Below are 16,015 nucleotides of genomic sequence, written 5' to 3' on the forward strand. Positions count from 1 at the left end.
ACTGACTTCAGCGCGTGTGATGGGAGCTGAGGGCGACCAAAAGAGCTTCACATCGGCATTTAAAGTTTCCTTTCTCTCGATGACAGCAAGAAAAAAGTTAAATAAAAACACTCTTCATCAAACGCATCTCTAAAGCATCCCAGACACGCACGCAGTTCTCCCGCGGATGAGGCGCAGCTTCCCTACCTCCGGCCGCTCGGGAGGAGAGTCTCCGTGCGCACCTGTTGCGGGCTGCTCGGCTGCTCTCTGCTCTCTGGACTCAGCTGCGCAGTCTCTGCGCAACAAGTGCGGGGGGCGCGTTGCATCCAGCGGGGGCTCACATGGAGGAAAATGAGGGGCGAACAAGACAGTTTGGTGCAGTTTGGGACTCTGCGGGACGCCCAGGCGTAATGATCTGTTGACGATGGAACCCAAGACGCGCATAAAGCCCCATGGACTGCCCACAGTCCCTTTAAGCGCCCGGGAGGCTCTCTGATTGGCTGGACACGCCAAGTTTCACAATACAGTCCGTCTCCCTCTACTTACCAACCGCCTTACGCACAAAAGGTGAGCGTGTCGGTGTAGAATGTGGGTGAATTACATGGCGAGTGCAGCTCGGCGGTTCCCTGCCTTTGTGTTCATCCGGAAACGTGACCTCTGAGTCGCGCGTCGCGGCCGCTGAAAATGACGCGCCACGGATCCCGCTCGCAGCGCGCTTCAACCGATGAGCGTGTTGATTGATACTGGAGATCATTTACCAGCTAGAAGATTCCAACCTCATTCATTTATCTTAAAACATGGAATATATATAATTTAGACTGAAAGACACATAAAAGTGGAAACAAGAATGAGACAGCATCAAGGAAGTGAATGTCCTTTGTTTTCGTTTGTTTGATCTCAAGCTATTTTATGACCGGTGATAGTAGAATGTCAGTTTGAGTGAAATTATCTAAAATAAAAAATGAATCAAAGATGCACTCAAAACAAATGATTAAATAATATACACATCAAACAGAGAGAATTTAATCTACAACTATTTTCCAACATGTGCTATGTTTAAGATGTAGCCTAATCTAATGACTTAAAAGAGACAGGAGACAGACTATCCTACATTACTATTGATTTTCTCCAGGCTGAGCTTCTGCAGTTATTTCATCGAGCTTTTATGTCATCATATAGCAAATCTAAAAAGGGCGAGATTTTTAAAGAAAAAGGCGAAACTAAAAGTTATTTCCGACCAAACTGCTTCCATACATAAATCTACTTTTGATCAGTCAGCGTTCGTTTCACGTTGTACGTGAACAGAGGCGATGCTTTATAAAGGGAACCCCTGCCACCTAGCGGACTGTTATTTAATTACAGCTGCACTGGACGAATTACACATTTAACACCTGATACTTTCCTCCCCCCGTTCCAGCCTGCCTGCACACGATTCTTCACCTCCTTTCCACATTCTCTCCATCACTCTGCACTGTTGACCCGAGGTACCTGAAGTCCTCTACCTTCTTTACGTCTATTCCTTGTAACCTCTCTGCCCCCCCTGGGACCTTCTCACATGTACTCTGTTTTACTCCTGCTCACCTTCATTCCTCTCTTTTCTAGAGCAGACCTCCACTTCTCTAGATTCTCCTCTACCTGCTCCCTGCTCTCATATGCAGAACTCTTGCATGGCATGCATTTTTTATTTATCTGGGCTATTTGGGGTGATTGGGACCTGATGAGTGTAAAGCTATTGTTATTATATTATATGAATATATTATTAATATAACATAATTTAGTCATTACGTAGGTACCGAGAAAAATGATGGCAACATTAAGAACATTCATTTTTAATTTTGGTAGAACAAATAGTCACAACTGAGGAATGATCTGCGAAACTCTTGATTTGGTGCCAGATTTTGGTATTGGGCTCTGGACGACCTCCCACCCGACGTCCACATATGTGGACACCAGGTCCCAGCTAATGATATCTAGTGCTCAGAATGCCTGAGGACATTTCACACTGTATGCAGGGTCAGTCATCTCTCTTCCTGCCCAAACAGGTTTAGTCAACAAATCTGCTGCGGTTGAGTGCAGAGAATGGCGAGGCCTGGCATTCAGTGTACAGCGCTGAGGATGGATGAGCGCACGCAGCACTTAAAGAGCGAGGAAATGTCAGGCCAGCTGTTACATCCCTTCAAGGAGGCCAGATTTTGAAAATGTCTCAAGATTTGTTCAGGGTCCTGACAAAGGGCTTGCTGGCGAGACAGACAAATGTTTGGACAGCTGTTTGTATCGTTGCAAGACTTTCCCACAGCAGGAACTACTCACACATGCTATATGCCATTTGTTAAAGGCGGTTTGCAGAGGAGACCGGTTCATGTAGTATAGATTTTTACACATGTATGTCAATGTATTATACTGGTAATGTATTTCTTAATGTCAACATTGATCATTTTATATCCTAAAATCAGGAGGTTAACTTAGCGTTAAAAGCAGAACAGGAAAGGAGCTGGTTCATTAGTCGGGTTTTATTTACATTAGCATTTATAAGGAGAATGCTAATACTCCCTGGGAGTCTTATTGCCTTAGTGGTTTTAGTTCTTTCTTTGTTTTCTGCTCCAAGAAGAGTAAACATATCTGGACCCTTGACCATGTAGAACTGGAGAAGCCTCTTGGATGAGCGGTGGAACATCTTCAATCAAACTTGAACAAGCCCAGTTGATTCGTTGTTTTTTTTTGCTCTTCTTGATAATAATTGACAGGATACATGTGGATGTTGTTTATTTGAAACAGAACTGGCTAGCTGTTTTTCATTTGAAACTACTGTAGATTATTAAGGAGAGTGTGCAAATTAAAGGTGACAATAGAATACAAATATATACTCAAAATCATTTGTGCAATTTAAAAACATTTTGTTTTAACAATGGCTATTATTCATGGTTTACATCATCCATCGACAACTACCTCATGCTACTAAATTGCACACACACTATATTTGCACATCTGGTCAGACCTTGCACACTCTACTGATATCTGCATATAGATAATTTGTTGCACATAAGCACTTTCAAATGCACGTATACTTGTATTTTAGTTAGTCTTTCTCATATTCTATTGTCTTGTATTTATTATTTTGTACCTTTATTTCCTTACTAATATTATTATCATCTATTACTCGTGGGGAGCCAAGTAAGAATTTCATTATACAGAGAAACAATGAACATTTGTAATCCTTCCAGAAGTTGTTGTTTTTCAGGCGCATCTATTCCTTCTACCAGCAGGTGTCAGTAGTTTCCATCTTTTATCCATTCTGTCACACAGACGCTTCAAACACGTCGTTGATGAAGGAATGTTTACCTTTTATAGTTACCCACAATCCTCAGCGGTATACGCGTTTACGTCAGAGGGCTTGTTTTACACACAATATACAATAAGACTGCTGCTTTAGTAGCTTTCTGGCTCTAATACATTCATATTCAATTAGGGATTTGTTTTTCGACATCAATGGCAATATTATTATAAAAAAGCCATTAAATGATGAATAATTAAAGAGGTAATTATTATTATTTTTTGTAGTATCCTTGAGCAAGTCTACATTTCCCCCTTTTGTAAAAGCATGTGAAAATGGAGTGCGACAGTGCTGTGATAAACACAGATAAGATATTCTATGTGAGAAAATAGCGCAGACATAACGTTTCTGCATAAATGCAGCTGTCCCTGACTCAACTCCGAGCGATGGTGCGTTTGTTTTTGTTTTCACCATATTTGGTAACACAGAACGCCTGGGAATTGGACGAGAGCGGCCGTCATTCACAAAAGCCTCGCCTTCTGCAGCATTACAAACAATGCGTTGGCTTATGGGACTTGTAGTCCAAAACAAATTCTTTTTTTTTTGCGATTAATTGAATGGGGCTTTGCTTTCTGTTCTTTTCTTTTAATGCCACATATGTGCCACAATTCAAACCACACCTACAGTGGAGAACAATTTTCATTCAAGATAAACATTAATAATAAAATGCAGGCCGACGGGAACGCTCCGCCCACATGCACGCCAATCAAAGCCCACCGGCGATGCTCGTCTTTCATTGGCTGCCGCCTCATGTCGATCACGCGACGCCCCGCCCCCCGTTCTACAGTAAATATTTGTGTTTGCTCAACCGGCTGTAATGGTGGACGACTGAGACGGACAAGCGGAATACAACGAGAGTGAAGCGAGACAGGAAAACGGTCGTTTCGGAGCCAGTCGCCGCGACGCGAGTAGGACAAGATGGATGAACTCAAACATCAAGTCATGATTAACCAGTTCGTCCTGACGGCGGGCTGTGCGGCGGACCAGGCGAAGCAGCTTCTGCAAGCGGCGCACTGGCAGTTCGAGGTAAAGAGAAACAGAAGCGAGGAAGGCTCCGACCGGAGCCCGCAGGCTAACATTAGCCACACGGCTCCTCGCTCCGACCGGAGCCCGCAGGCTAACATTAGCCACACGGCTCCTCGCTCCGGCTGGAGCCCGCAGGCTAACGTTGGCCACACGGCTCCTCGCTCCGACCGGAGCCCGCAGGCTAACGTTAGCCACACGGCTCCTCGCTCCGGCCGGAGCCCGCAGGCTAACGTTAGCCACACGGCTAATGTTTATGTTTGGAACTCCAGCTCTGGCCGCTTTTAAGGCTCGCGAAGCGCCAAACAAAGAGCTAATATTTCGCGCCTGTTCAATTTGGACGGCCAATAGTTTGAACACCTTAAAAGCCAAATAATTTTGGAATGCACGCATTAATCCAGCGGAGGGAAGCGTATCCAATTAGACTGTACTCTAGATTAAATGATTTACGAGATTAGATGTGTCGTGTTTCAATGTAAAGCTCAGAGGTGTTAGGATAAAGCCCCCCCACGTCGGTGTTTACTGTACCTCCATGACAGATATGCAATTCATTTCCTGTTTGTTTTTATTGTAGACTGCCCTCAGTGCCTTTTTTCAAGAAACAAATATCCCATATGGCCATCATCATCATCAAATGGTGAGTTCAAGAAAGGGAAGGCTTTTCATCATTCGGTCGGTGTTTTTGTACTTTGGCTGTTCCTTTGTGTCTCTAAAATCCGGATTCCATGACAATGTGCCTTTAAAGGCTGCTGCCTTGTTCTGAGTGTGACGTCGTACTAACAATAACAAAGCACATGTCGGCCATGTTGTGAGCTTCCAGAAATAAACACAGAGGCAGGCATGCAGCAGGAGGAGGGGGGGGGGGGGGGGGGGGGGCAGATGGGTGCAGCTCCATGGACTCCATGATTATTCACTTTATCAGTGGATGTGCATGATAGGAGCCAGAAGAAACGCTCTTTCCAGGAAGAGGACGACTGCGTCTCACGGCGAGACTCTTGTGAGGTCGGTCTCGTTTGCCTCGGATGATTTGGCTGTTTTTTTTTTTATTCCCATGGGGTTGCTGCTGTCCCGACACAACACGCGCTAGTGGACAAAATTAATTTAATCCGATCAGAGTTCGGATTAAAATTATGATCGGATGCACCCTAAAAATATTGATCCGATTATGACTTACGTGTTCATGCATCACGCTTTCGATCGGAATGAATTATTTAGACATGTGCAATTTTACCAAATATACAGGAAATAGTAGTAGAAGAAGAAGCCGGAGCGACTTCCGTTGTAAACAAAACATGGCTCCGCCCCTTTTCTGCTTGAAACGTTAGCGTTATTTTGCACGTTTTCCTCGTTTTCTCTGTTAGTTTCCTCCTTTAATGTCTCCGGCAACGTGTTTGTCTCAGATATTGACCAGTTCTGTCTTTCGCTCGCTCTGCTTCCTGGAATAACAGAAGCGCGTATAGCTGAGAAGTGCAGTATCACAATCCTGCATTGAAATAGCTCACACACACACACACACACACACACAGCTCCGGAATCCAGAGCGTCCGACACCGTCTGCTCAGTCAGTAAGAGGATCTCCGTCCTCTCTTTAGCCCTTGAAATGTCTTCTTCTAATTTAGAGAGTAAACTGTCTGCCGGGAGCTGTCCTGTCTCTCCGACAGGACGCGACACTGGACAGTGTAAGTCAGAATACAGAGCACTTGCGTGCGTTTGAGGTCTTCGGACACAAATGCTCTTGCATAATCGCAGTTTCACATTCCGCTTGCACATAACAGCAGTGTCTTCGCGTGTTCACGTCATTTATCCATGCACATTGAATGCAACTCCCTGCCGCTGTCTCTCTCCTCGATTAAATCGTGAACGCAGAAATTAATGCTGCACATATTGTTGCATCGATGGTGTTTTGTGTTGCGAGACAATTTTAAGCTCGTTCTTCAGATTGCTGTTTTGACTCGACGCCTCCTTGAAGTAATGTTCACGGAGCTGCTTCATGCTATTATTTTTGAGTTCTCAAAAGCAACGCTGTTCCAAATCGTGCTTGCATCTAAATTTAGCATCATGGAGCGGAACCGATCTCGGGTACCAAAGCACTGCTGTTTAATAAATGCACGTGTATTTTTAAACAGCTTGTCTGAGGAGGGTTTTAGCCTTTAACTTGTGAAGTATGGCAAGTCTGATTTAGTTCAGTTGTTTTGCCGATGCGTTATTTCTGTACCCGATGCCACGGATATCCTGCATCAAATCTTAAACGGTGAGGGGAGTTAGACTACACAGTCTCGTACTTTAGCTTAAGCTCTCATTATTTACTTTTACTATAAAACCGAGACCCCGAGGGTGTTGGCAAAAATGCTGCGCTGCTATGCATTTAAGTCTGTTTGTTGTTGTGTACATGTGTTTGTGTAAAGTCTATCAATGCAGCCATCTTGACCCGATTCTCTACTGGTGTCTGTGTTTTTGAATTTGTATCATCGTGTAAGCTTTATCCAACCCCTCCCAGTCCACACCAGTCTCCTCCACACACACACACACACACTCACACACACACACACACACACACACTCACACACCCTGCTCTTATAAACACTGGCATCGCAAAACATTCCTACAGGATGCATCGCTCACACGGATCCAAAGTGAACTCTTTTACAGCGTAGGTCAGAATAATAAAACACAGCACCCTGCTCCTCTCTGCTGTCGATTCCCACTCCTCTCACCCCCCCCCCCCCCACACCCCGATAGTTGTGTCTTTTTCTGTTTGTAAATGCCAAGAATGTGGAATTTAATTAGCCATTTGTGTTTTGCTCTTTCAGCGTCTTTCCTCTCCGGCAATGATGCGCCAGTGTGTTTGCTAAAACTAAAAGAAATGTGTTGTGTCTCTGTTGCCCTTCTTATAAAATATTACACACACATATACTCCCACCTTGGATGAATAGTACCTTATCAAGGCAGTTTTGTTTGTCGTACAGACTCGGCTAGTTCTGATACTTGCACATACACAATTGGAGAGCGAGCTTCCAAACAAATGCTCTTCCTTGTGAAGGTTGTCACATAAATGGAGAAAGATCATCATCATCACCTCGAGGAAAAACTACGTAGAGGATGCTCTCTTTGAAAAAGGCCGTGCCTCGGTACGATCTGCCCCGCGTTCCTTGCTTTGTGTTTGTACAGGAAAAGTAGGATCACGGTTTTATCATCGTTTCCATTTAGCTCTTCATTTGAGGCACAAATAGCCACAAGAAATTGAATGAACGAATCCTCATGTGACCACATGTGGGGAAGTAGCATAGCTGGGTGATTCTGCTGCGGTCTGGGAGCATGTGACCCCGTCATGTGACCCCAGGAAACAAACAAAGCCACAAAACCTGCCTCGTGTGTTTTATTCATCGTCATGGCTCTTAAATGAATGCTGTTCCTATGAGATGCGTCTTTACTGGGTCAGCCGAATAAAATGACATTCCTTTGCCTTGTGAATCACATTTACCCTTTTGCAGTGTTATTCCCTCTATATATCACTCTGAAAAACTTTTATATTAATGTCAAATAAGACGATGCCTCCAGTTCTTTCGGCTCCTGTGAATTTGATGTTCTCCATTCCTTTTTTTTAATGAAATGATCGGATTAAGTAAATACAGGCTGTAAATACTCTGCAGCCATTTCCTTCTGCTGCGGAACAAGCTCAGCCATGAGTCACGATCACACGGCCGCTTGGTTTGAATGGGAAACTTTTTATGTTGGTGTAATTGTCGTTCATCACAAGAATCGCCTCCAAGGCAAATGAAGCGAGCTCTTCGACGGCAGGCGGGGTTCAGCGCCAACTGGTCGGGCGTGATGAGGTGGAATGGCGTCGGGCAGCACAGAACTACGATGAAGCAGTTTAACGACGGTTTCCTGGCAGTATAAACACCCAGTAGGAGGAAACGGGGCGTGTGTGTGTGTGTGTGTGGGGGGGGGTTCTGGTAACTCTGGTTTTGGTGTGTGGGCGTAGCTTTAAAAAAAGGATTTTTCTGACTTCTCATCCATGTTAGGCCCCCATGTCACTGAGTTTTGAAGTGTTCGGTTTACCCATGCAGGAGTATAATTACCTTCCACGAATCCCAACGTGACAACGCGGACTGCCGTCTGCCGCTGATTCCCTCTCCGGCTCCGCCTCCACGAATTCCATCTGAAGCGTATAACAAACAGCGATTCACCCCCGACTAGCAGTGAGGAATCCTGGAACACTGCGTCGGGGCAGCGTGCTGCTGCCAGGTATTTAGGTCGTAGACACAATAACGGAGGTGTTTCGTGTGTCTGCCACAGAAAACACAAGGTGTTCTCTGTGCAGCTGCGTTTCTGACTGGTTTAGTCATGCGGAATGAGCTCAAACATTCTACGTATGCTCCCACACGCCGTTCTCAGTCCATGAGGTCTGAAGCGACAGATCGCTTCCTTTAACGGATTTCGCAATCGTCAGATGGGATTATTTGTTAGTTGGGTTTTTAAATCAAGATGGAACAAGCAAGGCGCATCCTGGTGATGCACAAGTGTGTTTGATTTGTTCACACATCACAACACAACACAATGTCCGGATGTAACCCGCAGACATACAACGCGTGACACTTTTCAAACTCCAGAGGTAATCATGTCTGTGTTCGTTCGACTGAGGGTTGTTGCGCTGCCATGCTAAGCTTGTAGCCACATCTGAAGGAGCTCGGCCTGTGCTGTGCATGTTCCCGCATGCTGCCCTGCATGTTTCCAGGAGCACGGCTTCCCAGAACCATGACCACACATACACACGCACACACACACACACACACACACCCAGACACACACTCTCTCTCTCTTACGTATCAATGAGGAAACACGAGGTGCACATGCGACCCCTGTCTGCATGAAGGGAGTTTTGTTTTGCATCTCCCGGCCTGTTCTTCCGGGCTTTCTGCTGTCCAGTGTGATTCGTTGGCGTTGACTCAAAAATCACAGCACAGACTGGCTAATGTTCAACTGTGTGCCGAGTGACCACACTGCCCCTGTGTGTGTGTGTATATAGGATCATGCACAGTTGATGCCTCCCTTTTATCCTTTATTCTCACATGTGGCTGCCAGTTTAATTCCTCTCCATTCATTTGGTGTGCTCCTTTATTCTCTTCCCGGTAACTTTAATTACCCTCTCCTCTCCGTTGAGCCCTCATTCCCCCGTTGACAGTGTGGTTAGGTTTGAGCTTCATCGATCTCACATGCCCAAACAAAAGGAGTGGATCTTCCCGATGGCGCCGTAGACACGCCTCCAAATGGGCTCAATTTGAGTTGCACCAGGGCTAGTCCAAGCCTGATCCTGGTGGAACCGAAGTATCCTCCCACGCAAAACTCAACGGGGTTAAAAAGAGGTGCAGCCAACTGTCTGTGTGTCCTGTCCTTGACTGCAGTCCCGCCTGCCTTCATTGATTTACAGGCCTCTGATCTTCCATTAACCGGCCTTTCCTGTGTGCTGTTGTTACAGGATAACAAAAGTTTAACAGATTATAGTCATGCTTTGTTGTGTGGCCTGTCACTGTGTAAGCAAGGACAGGAAGTTTTGACAGGACAACACGAGGAGCTGTGGTTCCAGAAATCCCATACGTTTGTTCTCTGGCATCTAATACCATTATTTGAAATCTGATCACAAAGCTTCAGGGTTCAGCAACCAAGTAATGACTTGAGCGCATATCTGGCGATTCAACATGTTGTTTTGGTAGTTTTTCATCATGTATTTTGTAAAATGTGTAAATGCTTTCAGTCACAAGGATCCTTAGCACACTTAAATATTGAGGTGAAATTTATACCGATAACATCACGAGATGTAAGCGAACTCGCTGGAAAGCTCCTCTGCTAAAGCTCACTGTTAAAATGTTGCCGTGATTTGGCACATCAGAAGAATATAAGTTTGGCTCATCTCTGTTGGTGGAGAAAACACACGCGTGTGCATGTTTGTGTAGAAACGGGGGGGCGTTTTAGGTTGAGGTTTTTTGGGTGTGTGTGTTAAAGGTGGCCGTTGCCTGAGAGCCAGGTGGACAGGCCGTCCCGTCAGCGACATGCCTGTGCTGCTTCCTCATAACAACCGTTCCCATGGTGACCTTTTTTGGCTTTGTTTTGAACACAAACTGTCTGACAGTACCCCCCCCCCCCCCCCACCCTGAGTGAAAGGTGAGGCCTCCGTGCTGTCCCACCTACCCCTACAGCCTTTACACCTGCTGGTGTCACCAATCACTCAGTTTGTCTCGACAACGGGAACAACGTGCCGGGGAATTTCCTAAATGGAGTTGTGTTGAGCGTGTTGGATTCAATCAGAGCCTTCAGACAGCCGCTTGTTTGGGTTGACGGCTTTGACTTTCTCATGTTTCAACTCGTAGTGTTTTTAGAGGAGGCACAATTAAATGTCACAGTGCCCTCCCCAGACCTGCCATGTCATCGGCTAAACATACCCCCCCTGCCCACTCGAGTACGGAGTCGGTATTGATCAGTAAAATACCTTTGATCTATTTATGCAAAGTGTGTGTGCGTGAGTGGTTGTCTGTCTGTGTGTGTGTGTAGCCCGCCTTTTGCCCCAAGTGCTTGCTCTTGTGGGACAACGGGTCCTGTCTGAACTCAAGTTGTCCCACAGGGCTTGTCATTAGCGTAACTCGCCCCGGTGCACGTTGGTACGGTGCAGTGTCCGTGTACCGGTACTCGTCCAGAGTGTCTGTAGTAGCCCTGAATACGTCCCAGCCTCACTCGTCCAGGTCTCCGTTGTGCTCGCCACAGGTTTGTCAAGCTTGTGTCTGATAGGCCAGGGCCTAAAGTGCCTTGAGATAATGTTCTCTTATGATCCGCCGCTCTCTAAATAAAAATGAACTGAACTGTATCGCGCTCGTAGACACTGTTTCCATCGACATGTGAGTGTGTAGGTGTGCGCGCCGGCTGTGTTTCTCAGGTGAACACTAACCCTGCACCCCGTCAGTTGTCAGAGTCGATTAGATTTGAGTCTCTGCTGCTTGTGTCAGTGCAGCGAGAGTTAATCTCCTGTGCGGCTGCTCAGTACACACAACAAGGAAGCACACGAACCTGCTTCCACTGCATGCTGCACCAGAGCAGTGCTTTAAGCACTCTGCAGGACACCATGTGGAGACTGTGCTTCCGGTCGGGCTCGCTCTTCTGTAGCGAGGATCCCTTATGCAGTGTATTTCCAACATGTTATGTTGCGGTACCAGCAGGGGATCAGTGAGGACCGTGCATGCTGACTGCTCTGGGCTGCGTTTGAGTTTTACCCAGTGAGGAAGAGACTGATGAGCAGTTAGACGGCAGGGCAGATAAAGACGGCTGCCGCTGTGTCTTTGGACCAGATCCTCTTCTCCTTGGGCCGATAACGTCTGCGGCTCCAATCCTGAATGCTATCAATGACAGACACACACTTGCGTAACACCCAAGTGTGAGATGGACAGTCGTTAGATGCTAACATGGGTTTTGAGGTGGGCTGGGATCAATCTTTTTTCACATTTCTCTGATTTTCAGAGAAGAGATGCGTTGTCTGTTCGCTGACTGCAGATGAGTAAATCTGGTGGAGATGTCTCAGTGGGAAAACCACAGAGATTTGTTTCCTGTTTTCTGGTCAGTAGCTTTCTGTGTGAGGGTAAAAACACAGACCCTGAAACAGTCACGAGTTTTACCAAATCGCAAAGAACGGGAAGCATCACAGCGGTTACTTCAGCATTCCAGGGTGTCTGTTTACTGCGGGAAACGGCCTTGGAGCCATGAGCCGGGGTTTCCTGCCACACACACACTCACCTTTCATAAGGTGAGTGTGTGTCCTGCAAGCTGCAAGCTGCAGCACTTTTTTGGGGCAAAGTGCTCTGATTATATTGTCGAAATGCGATGATGGAGCCCAGAGATCAGAAACTATGGGTCAGCCGGAGTCTCTCTCTCTCTCTCTCTCTCTCTTTTTTGAGGATGTTAACATTCTTCATCCACTATTCATGCGAGTGCAGCTGCTGTTCCCGATGGTCGAGTCATGTTGTCATCACTTCCAGGAAAATCGCCCCCTGAAACCAAAGAGCTGAATATTTGACCAGTTAGTAGAATAAATAATTTAATGAAATGAATTTAACTCGAGTTTCCAAGCAGCTGCATTGTATCTGAAGCGATGCTCGTCCTCCATTAATGAGGACTGGATTAGAGACGTTTTGCTTGATGTCTTTTTATTCTTGAAGCCTTCTCGTTCAGCCGGGCTGCTCCTCTTCTTCCCTGTGGAATAGAGCAGGCTGCTGTTTTCCTGATCGTACATGGACGGGGCTTGAGGAGGAAGATGGCTCTGAGCCAGGTTATTGAGGGTGATGAAGGGTTACTATTCCTGGATGTCCAAACATTGTTCTCGAGACAAGCTATCTGCTAGGTGGTAGGTTCAGTGTTGTTTTCGGCACATGAGGAAACGAGTGTTTGCGGTGAGCTTTAAACGGTCTCCTGGCAGCAGAACGAAAACAAGAGGGTCACAACGGGTTAGAACTCAGGGGATATATGAAGGTCAAAGATGAGGACGATGGAGTTTATTTAGTTTGCTTTATTTAGACAGAGTATTACTCCTGAAACAGGAAGTGACGAATAAGGAGTGCCCTGGATTCCCACAACTCTCCCTTTAGTTCTACAGAACTGCTCATAATGTCTTTTTGAAGTGAGTGTGAGTGAAGTAAATACGTACGTCGGTTAGTGAGGACCACCTGTAAATGAAGGCGCCGCCAAGTTTCATGTTACCCTCAAGAACAGGAAGTGAGTCGTCATTTACATTCAAAAAGCTGAATCCAGTCAGATTTTTAAATCGCGGATCGTCATTTTTGATGTTTCTGTTGCTTCTTGATCTGGAGGCATATTAATATTTGTATATCCCTCCTCTTCCTCAGATGTGCACCCCAGCCAACACGCCAGCAACACCCCCCAACTTCCCGGATGCGCTGACCATGTTCTCCCGGCTGAAGGCGTCTGAGAGCTTCAACAGCAGCAGCGGCGGCAGTCCCATGGCTGCCGCCATGGCCACCTCACCTCCACCCCCCCAGGTCGGCGGCTGGGGGGTCTCACCGAACATACCTAATGTGCCGCAACCTCCACAGGGACTCTGGACTCGGGGGCCGCCCCCTACGCAACCCTGCCCTGCTTGGCCCATTGGCGTGAATCCCCACGCTAGTGCTGAGCAGAAAGCTAGCGTAGCAATGGAGGCCGAGAGATGAAGGAGCAGCACAGGACTGAAAAGCCCCCCCCTTCCACCCCAGGGAGGGAAACTGGTTGAGTGGGGGTTGATAATGGGGTTTGGTCTTTTTTGTCCCAAAAAGGATTAAAGGATGTGTAAGGAGACGGAAAACTACGCAAACCAAGGAAAACTCAAAAATATGGACATTTAAACAGGAAAAAAACTACAATGCAAATATCATTACAAAAAGAGAAAAGATACGCACACATAGTAATAAGAGAGCAACTAAAATCTTTGTTAGTTTTTCCTAAATAAATGCATAGACAAGAGAAAAATCTAAATAAAGAAACCTTATTAAAACTTTTTTTTTTAATTGTCACGTCCAAGGATTCTATGTGATGTTCAGTGACGTTCAAGGCAGCAGACTTCATTTTTACATTTTTCATTTTTCTTTCTTCATTCATTCTTTCAGCCAGTGTGTTTTTTTTTTTTTGCCACTGGCGTTCTGCAACCGTCTGCTGCATCGGGAGAGAAGGACTCAAATCAACACACGCTTACTGCGAGTGTGAAACGCGTGTGAGTGGGTGGTCGGTTCGTAATCAGAAACACACACACACACGAGGACATTTAGAGAATTTAGAGGAAGCGCCTCCATACCAACATCCCACCGTCGAAGGAGGGACTTTTCTTACCTCACTTGGTGGTCACCTGACTTGTTTCAGCCAATCAGGGATTCTTCTTAAACCAACCGTCGCCGCCACCAGAGGACTTGTTTTTAAAGGTGTTTTCTTAAAGGCAGCAGCTACTCTGTTTATGCTGCCTGATCCTCGCTGCAACGGCTTCTCCTGACAGTTTGGAGCTGGACTCGGACGACAGCTGGTCCACTCTTTACTTTTTCTGCCGTTTTTTTGGGGGGTTCTTAAAGGAAAAAAAAAAATAATCGTTTATAAATTCAAATTCTTCTGTTTTTGTTGAAAGGTTCAGGGAGGCGGCTTTGAAAATGGGTGGGACTTCGCGCTGATCTTTTGGATCACAACGCAGCTAAAATGTCTAAAAAAAAAAAGGAAGACAAAAAAAACCAGGACTCCTCCATCTTTGTAAACAGAAATGCCACTTTGCATGATGTGTTCATAACGTTTACCATCTTTTGTAGCAAACATACATGAGGTTCCAACGTGTTTCTGGGGGGGCTTGAGAGCTGAAGATGAGGGTCGGATGCTGTGCTGCAGAGGGTTTCTCAGAGTTCAGGGATGACCATGATAAACCGCAATATTTTAAATGCAGGGTCTGCCCCCCCGCCCCCTTTTTTTCTCCTGTTTGGATAATTTTTTTTAAATTGATAAGAGAAAAGAACAGATTTTGAATAGCTGAAGGTCTTAAATTGTTTTTCATAATTTGGGAAACTCGTTAATGTAATGAATAAAGAAGCAACATTCTTTTCTATTTTTAGACTGAGTTGATCCTTTTCCATGCTTCTTATTTTATTTGTTGACATCAGAGCGTTACCGGGGGGGGGGGGCTGTTCCTAAATGGTTTCTCATGTATGTTTCCCCACTTGTATGGCTGTATGAGACCATTCCCACAATATTTGTGGACTACCTGATAATTAACTTATCATTTTTGTGAACCTAAATAAATATTGTATGTCAACCTGAGCAGCACTGCGTGGATATTTGCTCTCCAGGTTGAGTGGAAGGAATATACCACCCTAAGACTTGTCTGAGTGTAACACCAGGACGCTGGTGAACTCCTGATCTCAGATGGGTGGATTTAATACTCTCATCCTTCTTCGTCTTGCTTCTCTGTCTCTGAGAAATTTCAGTTTTCAAGAAAGGAACGTTGATGAAAGCCAAAAATGGAGAAGAAAGAGGGAAAATCTTTCTGCTTCCTCCCCAGATGTAAACACAAAGACCGGCTGTTCACATATCGTACATAAACACCCCCGCCCACATACACACACACACACACACACACACACGCACTGCGGCGGTTTGCCGTTGGTGGTGGTAGAGGTTACAGAGTTCACCATCTCCTCGGCTCACCTCGCCGCTTCCTGTTCTGCAGGAAATAAGAGATTGCCTCTGCTGACTGTGCCAGCCTCAAAGCGAGCTCCGGTGAATGTTGACACCTCGGCGCTTCAGAATGGAGCAACAGGAATAGCAGTAAACTAGCACTTCTGCGGGATACAAAGCGTGAGATTAATGCATCAAACGAGGTCCAGATCATCACAACTTCCAGCCTGACCTCACTGCATACATGATCTGAGCAGTAGACCGGATCACAGTCGACTTGTCTAACACATTTGTGCTGCTAGTATGATTATTGTTAGAGCTCTAAGTTCCCACCTCTATTTACAACAAACATACTGATGAGGTAAACAATGCTTAAATCCCATCATAGTGGCAAAGCGTTTCTCGGTAGAGCTCTCAGAAGGAGCTCTCTGCCAGCCTGCAGCTTTATCTGAGAACCTTGCATGTCAAAGGATTGCAGTATTTGTTATTTGTACATGCACA

The 16,015-nt window shown here is 45.8% G+C and overlaps 1 protein-coding gene across 1 annotated transcript; it reads left to right on the plus strand.

Annotated features, from left to right (window-relative positions):
* Nucleotides 1-4,141: 4,141 nt before the first annotated feature.
* On the plus strand, nt 4,142-15,157 carry ubald1a (UBA-like domain containing 1a). Its single transcript, XM_068754348.1, has 3 exons — nt 4,142-4,336; nt 4,908-4,970; nt 13,219-15,157. Exons 1-3 carry the CDS (start codon nt 4,229-4,231, stop codon nt 13,540-13,542), a joined length of 495 nt encoding a protein of 164 aa, XP_068610449.1. The 5' UTR covers nt 4,142-4,228; the 3' UTR covers nt 13,543-15,157.
* Nucleotides 15,158-16,015: the final 858 nt, after the last annotated feature.

This window comes from Brachionichthys hirsutus, chromosome 21, assembly GCF_040956055.1.
Source record: "Brachionichthys hirsutus isolate HB-005 chromosome 21, CSIRO-AGI_Bhir_v1, whole genome shotgun sequence".
NCBI lineage: Eukaryota > Metazoa > Chordata > Actinopteri > Lophiiformes > Brachionichthyidae > Brachionichthys > Brachionichthys hirsutus.